This window comes from Poromitra crassiceps (genome assembly GCF_964638095.1).
Source record: "Poromitra crassiceps genome assembly, chromosome: 25".
In the NCBI taxonomy this organism is placed as follows: Eukaryota; Metazoa; Chordata; class Actinopteri; order Beryciformes; family Melamphaidae; genus Poromitra; species Poromitra crassiceps.
Window position 1 is genome coordinate 10703443 of NC_139649.1, and position 10176 is coordinate 10713618.

Genomic DNA, 10176 nt, shown 5'->3' on the forward strand with positions numbered 1-10176 from the left:
GTCCTATAAAGTAACTAGTAACAAGCCCAGTTACTATTTTAGTAACTGTAACTGAGTTACCAAATTTGAAAAGTAATTAGTTAGATTACTAGTTACTGCAAAAAGTAGTTAAGTTAGAGTAACCAGTTACTTAGTAACTAGTTACTCCCAACACTGTTCATCATTAGTACACAGGTTCTGTGAAGCCTCTGGCATTCAAGCATGATACGAGAGTGGGAATGGGCATACAATCAGTAATGACTGAGTAATAACATTGTGTTTGTTGTCCCTACAGAGAGGAATCAAAACCAACGTGCGTTGTTTTTGTTCATCAACTGACAACAAAACTCTAAATATGGAACCGGGCACAAGTGCTGCACTTTAGTTGAATGTTTAGTCACCTCCGTGTGCGGGGGAATTTGCATACCCACTGAAGCCAATACAATTACACCGTCAAGTGAAACGCTGCCTTCACAAAGAGGGCATTATACCTGAGCACGAGAGGACAATGCCACCACAGAGAGGAACCCTCACCAGGGCCAGCTTCAAAATGTACCGAGAGTTCACATCTCATTTGCACATCCAAAACAACAGCCCTCATGACTCGCAACGAGATAAGTCATTACATTTTATTCTTTTTCTCGGTGGAGTTTCAAAGTCAACTAAATAGCATTTTTTGTGAATACAAAACAGATCCGTGTATACAAAACCAAAACACATTTTCACATTTTGAATCATAGAAAACAATTGAAGAGGCTGCTGTTGCAATATAAACATAGTTTTTTGTTTGTATTTACAGCTGAAACATTTCTCATATCAGTGTGTGTTACAAGTGCCACAAACAATTTGACTTCAAATAAGTGTTTCATGAAGATACTATCTACAAATTCCCCCCCCCCTCCTCCCTCAAATACAGTGAAAAGAAACAGATAAGCAACACTTCTGTAAAAGAAAAGAAAAATAAGCATCTCGTCCATATTACATATCCAACGCAAATCCACACAACTGGCAAGCAAGTATTGATTCTTAAATATACAAAGCGCTCAAGATTTGTGTCCCCCCCCCTGTGGTCTGATATCCTCTACTCTGTAGTGCACAAATACACTATGGATTGTGGTCTCACACCAGCGTGGGCACCATGCCGGCGTTGGGGTGGTGCGTGTAGGGTAAGGCCGAGGGGTGCAGGGGGGATGGGGCAGGGATCAGGTGTGACGTGTGGCCGTAGCTCAGGAGAGACCCGTGGCCCAGGGAGAAGGGCTCCTCCAGGCAGGGCATCTGGGACATCATGTCGGGGTACGCCTCCAACATGGCGTTCTTCTTGATCTTCTTGTTCTTGCTGGACACTTTCCTGTTCCGCGTCTGAATGCCGTCCTTCTTCATGGTAAGAGGCCTGTTGACCTGTGAAAAGAAATGGGATCAGCTGTTGAACACTTCAGGGTGGTTGTGTTTTTTCTTTCTGTGTAGTAGTAGTTGTGAACTATAATAAACTATAGAGGACTCACGTTGTGCAGCTTGAAGTAGAGTCCACAGGCGTTACACACTGGCTCCCCACTGGCATTGCGTCTCCACAGCGTTGTGGTGCTTGTGTGACAGTTGGCACATAGTGTACCGGCCCGCTTGCTGACGATCTGAGACACAAAGTGGAAACTGTCAGGATACCTTTCCCCAGTCAACTGAGTTGCTCTGGCAATGATACAGCATGATACTTCCAAATCATATTGAATAGGTTACAAAGGGAAATATCGTCATCCTCCCCCCAGTTTGTATGCATGACCCTATTACAACCTCAACACACACACACACACACACACACACACAAAGGGGCATCTCACCAGTCTTTTCTTGGGCCGGATTAGAGGTCTGTTTTGGCCGTTCATCTTGTGGTACAGTCCACAGGCGTTACACAGGTAGTGGCCTGTACCATCTCGACGCCATAGAGGGGTAGCTGTGGCTCCACAGTTCACACACTCTCTGGCCTCTGTCCCAAAAAAAATCATCACTCATCAGCATATGCATTAGAATATCCTACTATGAAATGAGGAAAACTCTGTCTGTCTGTCTGTCTGTCTGGCCGGCCTTCTGTCTGCCTGTCTGTCTGTCTGTCTGTCTGTCTGTCTGTCTGCCTGCCTGCCTGTCTGTCTGTCTGTCTGCCTGCCTGCCTGCCTGTCTGTCTGTCTGTCTGTCTGTCTGTCTATCTGTTCTTCTGTCTGTCTGTCTGTCTGTCTGTCTGTCTGTCTATCTGTTCTTCTGTCTGCCCGCCTGCCTGTCTGTTTGTCTGTCTGTCTGCCTGCCTGCCTGCCTGCCTGTCTGTCTGTCTGCCTGCCTATCTGCCTGTCTGGCTGTCTGCCTGCCTGCCTGCCTATCTGCCTGTCTGTCTGTCTGTCTGCACCCATTTTTCTTCTCAATGGATTTGCCAATCAATCTGGCACTGCACATGGGCAGTGAGCATTGGTATAGGCAGGGACTGACGAAGCTGATTTGTCAATTTCCCCAAATTTAAGCTGTTTATGAGCATTTTTAGTAATAGTTGGAGTATAGTAATAGTAGGAGTGGTGGTCCACGCATCCCAGGGTATGGACTAGTTTAGTTTAGATTAGATTTGGATTTTGTTATTGAAACCCATTATATAACTCATATATGATACAGTTCATTGCATTTTCACTTCACCTGGCGGGGATAGCCTCATCTTGTTGCGAAGTTTGGGGGAGTAGGAGGGGCTTATCCATCCTCCCGGGCTGGAGTAGAGCGTGGCCGTGCTGTAGTCCTGTGGAGAGGTCATGTAGGAGCTGTAGGGGCTCAGCATGTGCGGGTGCGAGTGGGGCGACGGCGCGTACATGCCCCCGGCGGCCGGGGTCAGATTCAGAAAGCTGCCCCCGCCCCCCGCCCCCCCCAGCGGACTCAAGCGCTCGGCCTTCAGGGCCTCCTGGAGCCGGGGGCTCTCCTTGCCCTCCCTCCCGGGCGACGGGTATCCGTCTCTGGAGGTGGTGAAGGAGGATGCGGCGCTGGAGGTGTAGAGGGACGTCGGGGTGTGCGAGTGCAGGGGAGCCTTGGCGAGAGGGCTGTTGCCCCAGCTGGAGACCGGAGGAGGGTTGTAGGGCGAATTCAGGGAGTGGCTGCCCGGCCCGTCCAGCCACTGCAGGTTGCTCAGGAGAGATGGCGAGCTGTACACCTGACGCACTTTAGGAGATCAAGAAGGGACAGAACAGAGGCACCATTTTTAGATGACATACAGGATTTTCTGAGGATATTCTTGATGAGGTGCGTGCAAATTGATGAGCGACAGTGTGGAGGGTGGCGCTGACCCGAGCTGTGTCTGTAGGCGGACGGGGCCCGGCTGTGGCTGGGGTTGGAGAAGAAGGAGGGCAGGCTGGCGTAGTCCGTGTCCGGGCCGGAGAAGAAGGCCTCTCCCTCTTCCCCCGCGGGCAGGAGGCCGGCCTCAGAGGAGAAGCTGCCCAGCGGATCAGAGGTGATCAGGGCTGGAGAAACCCAGTGGGAATGTTCTGAGGAATCCTCCATGCCGACCGTTGAAACGCACAACCTGTTGGGAGGACAACAGCATGGATATGGAGAAATCTACAGTCTGATTTCAGGCTCATATCAGAGGCCATCATAAGAGAATAATAAAACACTTCTGAGGTCAGATGAAGTCATGTTGTACAGTATCTTTCTATATTATTGGTGAGTGGCCATGCTGACCTGTGTCCAGTGATATTGTGTCAGCTCAGCAGTGTGATTACTACAACTTTGATTCAAGCAGTAATGTTATCAAGCTATGCAGTTTAGAACAACCCCTGTACCTATGGCAGGCATGTCTAAAGCCTGGGGGTCAAAGGTCAAAGGTGGCCCGCGGACTGATTTTAAGCAGCCCATGGCTTGTCTCTCCAAATATACTATATGTGGCCCTCCACACAGTATTGGTGAATCAAGCAAGTTCACTTTGCATTTCTTCCCTTCACCTAACGATAACAGCACTATCATACAGTTTGTAGACAAGCACCAAGTAGGAACAGTGCGGGCAGAACTAATGTTTTCAGATGGTAAACAATTTATTGTATTGTATGTTGTTTTTTTGATCACCCATGATGCGAGAAGCAGCTGCCCCCCCCCCCCCCCCCCCGGGATTTTCACATTATCTAATATGGCCCCTATTCAAAAAGGTTTGGACACCCCTGACCTAGGGTGACCAGATCCCAGCAAAACAAATGTGGGACAAAGAGTATGTTTGTGTTTGTCAATGTGGGACATGTTACCAATGCTGAGTAGGGCTGCAACTAATGATTATTTTCATTATTGATGAATCTGTCAATTATTTTTAGACTAAACGATTAATCGTTTGGTCTATAAAATGTCACCAAATGGTGGAAAATGGCGATTATTTTTTCCCCAAAGCCCAAGGATGACATCCTCAAATGTCTTCTTTATCCTGACCAACAGTCCACAACCCAAAGTCTGTCATAGAAGACGAAAGAAATCATCAGACAGCTGGAACAAGAGTCTCTCCCTCTCTCTCTCTCTCTCTCTCTCTCTCTCTCTCTCTCTCTCTCTCTCTCTCTCTCTCTCTCTCAGTGGTTTGACTTTTCAAAACTAGAGCCAATGAAATTGTCAGACATCATCTCAATGTGTGGGACATGGGAAAAGGCATGAAAATGCTGTGCTGTCCCTCACAAAGTGGGGCATGTTCACCCTACATGTACCTTGAAGTTATCAGGGACGAGATCTCTCGACAGCAGGCTCCTTTAAACTTCCTTTTCTAGGATCCTCATTTGACTGTGGCTGAAAAGTATGGACTAAAAATAAATGGGCATATAAATGTTGTGGTGCACCAGTGACCAACAGGTTAGCAGTGGCCTTTATTCAATAGGTGTGCCAGTAAAAGAAATGCCTCTTGGGACGTCCTGTAAAGGTGGACAGACCCCAAGAGAGACAACCTCTGTGATACCGCTCAGAAAATCATATTGCATGATTTTCACACCAATAAATTTTTAGGGATAATTTAACTGGGCCAAGCGCTGGTTTTTTGGTAGTATTTATCTAAAGACGATAAAGTTGAAGTCATAAAAAAAATCAGCAGATATTAAATCATAAAGAGCACTGTCTTTATCCTTTTTATTGATTTATTTGTTTGTTTGTTTGTTTATTTGATTATTTGAATAAAATCAGTATAAAATGTCCACCTCATTTCAAAAGTACTAAATGCAACTGAAACTAAAAATAATACCACAGTGTGTTAAAGCAATACTGTCAATTACAAGCGCAGACAATGCTACTCTCGCTCCATATCTTTAGAGGAAAGAGAAGAGGAAAGAGGAGAGGCTGATAGCGTCTGATAAAGTCTGAGAAAATCAGATAGACGACATTATTACAATGCTAAATATATCCAGCTCGACTGATAGAACTCAACCTCATCTGATTAATAGAAATCTTAGACTAGAAACATAATAACAACAAAAACACTGCTGAGGGAGAAACAGCATGTTACAGGGAGCTACAAATGGCAAACCTATTATGATTATGATTATTATTATTATTATTATGAACAAGAAATAAATATAGTCAGTAATCATTTTGTCTAGATTCAGTCATTTTAAACTAAATTGCCTCTCAAATAAGCTTCAAGCAAGAACATGGTTTACTTAACTTGGGACTTAATTTTTTTGTAGTTCTAACTGAAAGCTTCATGGGGGGTACATTTCATACAATTATTTGATATTTTGTTTTTGCTGGACATCCATTTTCATTAATTCATACATACATACATACATACATACATACATACATACATACATACATACATACATACAACACTACGAAATTGTGAAGATAAATTGAGTAATTCATTCTATAGGCCTATCTAAAAGCAAAATAGGCAATGATAATAAAAAATTATAGCAGTTACAGTTACATAGATGCACACATGTACCAAAGGTTTGGAGCAAAACTGAAAATAAAAAAAAAATGAAGCTAAATGAATAGAAAATGTGTATTTGGTTCAGAAGGCAGCAGAACCTCAGTCGTCCTAAAGCAGGTCCTCACCACTCATATCTCTACAAGTCACAGTCGATCTAGCAATAAATGGCCTGTGATACAAGCCCCTCACCGGCGCAGGTTTCAAATTGACACTCTGTACACTTTTGCCTTATTAAATTGCTAGTCCCTGACCAGAACCACAAGAAAGCCGTGTACACAGCAGAGTAACACCAATAGGAGACAGACAGAGAGGGGGGGGGGGGCATGGGGGTGCACCTACCTGAGATCTGCGAGGTTTGACCAGGGCAGGTGGGACACAGCCAGGTGGAAGGTGACACAGCTTCACCAAAGCTATCTCAGTACGGGCCGAGGGCTGGATGAGTAACTTCTGCCCTGGTACCCCTCCAACAACCAACCAAGTTTAGGGCTAGGAGCAAGTCCGTGGGAGGGGTTGTGGACAACATTTTGAAAGACACACCTCTTTGGTCCAGACAGAGAGAAATTGTGTTATAGCAGATGTAGTACAGTAACTTAGATGCACTCACAGATACTGTGAAAACGTGTGAATGTTTTGTCTCTTTGAGTTTGTTTCTTTTGCACGTGTGAGGTGAAGGTCTCAGCTACAAGGCATTGTTCCCCTGCTCTTCCTATGTGTGTTAGTGTAGTAATGATAACACATTGGTATCTCCTATGATTTCTAGAGAGGAAGCACAACATAATATCAGCATCAAACCAACACCATTGTCTATAATAACTAGATATAGGCGATAGACATAAAACACATTAATTAGATAGTTATGTAAGATCTTTATTCATGGGGTTTAAGGTTTGATATGCTTAGAATCGGAATATAAAACATGTTATAGGCCTACACATTCTAGTGGCAGTGCAGTAAAGCATGCATGCTTTTTGTCTGTTGATGACTGTGCATACAGCCCCTGATAAGAGCGAGCCCACATGGAAAAGAGTTAGACATTTGAACAAAGCAAATATAAAATGCAAAGAACTCAATTTCTTTGTGGTCCGGCAAAGCTTAGAATGGAGGACAGTAATGCAAATCGGGAGAGGTGCTGCAATCATGGAGAGAGATAATGGTCTGGGCACGACCGGGCTCCGCACAAGCTCGACTCTGTCCCGGTCATTTGATAGTCAAAACAGCTCCCCAACTTTCCTCTCTCTTTGTTCATTTACAGTTTTCAGGGAAATCAGGAAAGAAAAACAGCCAGGAGAAGTGAGGCCTTCTATTTTCAGCAGAGGCTCTGTAATAGTTGGAATGGTGAATTCCATAAGTGAGACTGGGACTGATAAACAGCATGGTGGGACTGATAAACAGCATGGGTTAGGCCCGACGCTAACCATCAAAGTGGAAGTCATGGGAACTGCTGCATACATAATTGATCCCATTGTCCATATCCTCCTGATTGAAGCAGTTGTCCCCTTTATAGAGTTGCTTGCTATGAAAATCTGTGAACACAAACACACTGCACCATATAGTTAAGGTGACTGGCAAGATCAAAGATGGCTGTCAGGTGGATGTACAGTATCTACCAGCATCTTTGAGCAGCGGGGTGTCAGGACAGACAGATCAGCCATGCCGGAGTTTCCCCTTCATTCCCTTTATGGGGAATTTGGGTTCCCTCCCTCTTTGATTGCTGAAGGACAAGTCTAACCGGGTGAGGAACTCCTTTACTGACTGATTCATTTATTTATGACAGGCAGCGTGGCCAGGAGGCCTGCCAGTCATTACTTTAATGCTGTGCTCGTGGATGACGATGCTGTTTATTTATAACTCTTATGACTTGTGCAGTTATCTTTACACGTTGTTTATGGTTGTTTTTATGCATCCGGCAAGCAAGAAGAACTTCCTGTCAGGGACAGTGCTGTTGAGCAGCTGAACTTAGCTTAAAGGAATAGCTCACCCCAAAAATGAAAATTCTGTTCACATCTGTACACTCGCCCTCATGCCAGATGAAACACAGGTGAAATGTTCACCTGTCCATAATATAACACACAGGGAAGTTGTCAGCACAACGTCGTAGCAGCGTTCTCCAGAACAACGGAAGTCAAAGGAGACCTGTTCTTTAGATTTGCAAACATCCGTTCCAAAACGAAAACAGCCAAACAATCACACTGTTAATAGAAAGACCTATACGCAATTATTTGTAGCAAATCAATCAGCTGTAGTGAAGATCTGCACTAGATTATGGCGTAAATAAGGTCTTTTTTTGAACTCGGAAGAACTGCTCCCCACTGACTTCAGTTGTTTTGGAGAAAGCTGCTATGGAGTTGTGCTGGCAACCTCCCTGTGTGTTATATGGACAACTTCAAATCTGTTTCAACTGGGTGAGTAGGCCTAGATGATGACGGATTTTTTTTCATTTTTGGGTGAACTATTCCTTTAACTGAACTGAATTGAACTGACTTGACTTGAACTGTATTCAACTAACTAAACTAAATTAAACTACTGAACTGAATTCAGTTCTGTCCTGAACTCTTGATTGTAAAGTGTGTCCTCAGCAGCAGCAGCAGCAGACTCCAGTGTGAGTGAGTGAAGGCTGGCAGACAAACAGAGATGTGAAGCTGGCTACTCTCCTGAGCTCTCTGGCTGTGCTGAGCTCTCTGGCTGTGCTGAGCTCTCTGGCTGTGTTGAGCTCTCTGGCTGTGTTGAGCTCTCTGGCTGTGTTGAGCTCTCTGGCTGTGCTGAGCTCTCTGGCTGTGCTGAGCTCTCTGGCTGTGCTGAGCTCTCTGGCTGTGTTGAGCTCTCTGGCTGTGCTGAGCTCTCTGGCTGTGTTGAGCTCTCTGGCTGTGCTGAGCTCTCTGGCTGTGTTGAGCTCTCTGGCTGTGTTGAGCTCTCTGGCTGTGTTGAGCTCTCTGGCTGTGTTGAGCTCTCTGGCTGTGCTGAGCTCTCTGGCTGTGCTGAGCTCTCTGGCTGTGTTGAGCTCTCTGGCTGTGCTGAGCTCTCTGGCTGTGTTGAGCTCTCTGGCTGTGCTGAGCTCTCTGGCTGTGTTGAGCTCTCTGGCTGTGCTGAGCTCTCTGGCTGTGCTGAGCTCTCTGGCTGTGTTGAGCTCTCTGGCTGTGCTGAGCTCTCTGGCTGTGTTGAGCTCTCTGGCTGTGCTGAGCTCTCTGGCTGTGTTGAGCTCTCTGGCTGTGCTGAGCTCTCTGGCTGTGTTGAGCTCTCTGGCTGTGTTGAGCTCTCTGGCTGTGCTGAGCTCTCTGGCTGCGCGGGCGGGCGGGCGGACAGGACAGCTGAGCAGGGATGTGTCTGCTCTGCTGCCACTGTGCGAGCGAGCTGCTCTGCTCTGATAAGACCTTATCAAGATGAGAGGAGGAGGCCAGGAATTACAGGGCTGCTGCTGACTGTCACACAGTGCCACACAGAGAGCACAGGACATTGCTGCAAGTCCGTGGTCGTGCGTGTGGGTGTGTGTGTGTGTGTGTGGGGGGGGGGGGGGGGGGGGGGGAGCACACACACAAATGCACACACACAAATGCACACACACTTTCTTCTTGTGTCAACTGTGGGCAGAAGGAGGTCAAGCAGACCTCTGGTCAAGTGTCACTTGGTGGTGGACACTGGACTTTGGGGACTGCGCTCTAATTCCCAAGAAACAGGCTTCTGTGTAGGCGGTAGTCTTATCTCTGCCATGCAGGGCCTGCACAGACACTGGTATACACCCGGGGTGTATACTCTCTCTCTCTCTCTCTCTCTCTCTCCTCCTCTCTCTCTCCCTCCCTCTCTCCCTCTCTACCCCTCTTTCTTCGGTTACATCTTCAGTCAGTCAGTCAGTCAGTCAACAAAGTGTAACGAGTTAGTATACTTGTGTTTTTTGTTTGCGCACATGTGAGCCACACCAGATGTGATGTAGCAGGCAGTGTGTTATGGGTGTGCTGGTATACTGACTATAACCATTGTGCCAGGATCAGTGTCATTGCATTTTGTTTTGTAGTTTTGTGTTCACTGTTCAGTAGTCTTAAGTTGCTGCTGCACCCATAGCAGTCACTGACAACACACACCATGTCTATAGGCTTCTCATTTGTTTGACTTTAATAATGATTTATTGGACTTTGCGTCTGTTTTATTGATTATTTTTGGTCAATGAATTGTTCGTCAAGCTTTGATGACCACTCATATATAAAATCACTATAATTCTATTAGCCTATATACTTTAATATTCTTATACAGACTACAGTGCGGTACTCAATAGTCAGTTTATTGGGATCTTTAGTACT

General features: G+C 45.8%; 1 protein-coding gene across 1 annotated transcript; it reads right to left on the reverse strand.

The window, feature by feature from the left end:
• Positions 1 to 953: 953 nt before the first annotated feature.
• On the reverse strand, positions 954 to 6359 carry gata1a (GATA binding protein 1a). The gene is made up of 6 exons (XM_083660881.1): positions 6227 to 6359; positions 3282 to 3517; positions 2647 to 3156; positions 1812 to 1957; positions 1482 to 1607; positions 954 to 1377 (listed from the first exon to the last, which is right to left on the reverse strand). Exons 2-6 carry the CDS (start codon positions 3493 to 3495, stop codon positions 1099 to 1101), a joined length of 1275 nt encoding a protein of 424 aa, XP_083517007.1. The 5' UTR covers positions 3496 to 3517; positions 6227 to 6359; the 3' UTR covers positions 954 to 1098.
• Between the last annotated feature and the right edge of the window lie 3817 nt (positions 6360 to 10176).

Excerpts from the sequence above, each read along its gene's own strand:
- gata1a (XM_083660881.1), bottom strand. The coding sequence starts at position 3,495 with ATGGAGGATTCCTCAGAACATTCCCACTGGGTTTCTCCAGCCCTGATC. Across the intron at positions 1,958-2,646 it reads GATGAGGCTATCCCCGCCAG|AGGCCAGAGAGTGTGTGAAC; the intron begins GTGAAGTGAAAA and ends TTTTTGGGACAG. Across the intron at positions 1,608-1,811 it reads TCCGGCCCAAGAAAAGACTG|ATCGTCAGCAAGCGGGCCGG; the intron begins GTGAGATGCCCC and ends TTTGTGTCTCAG.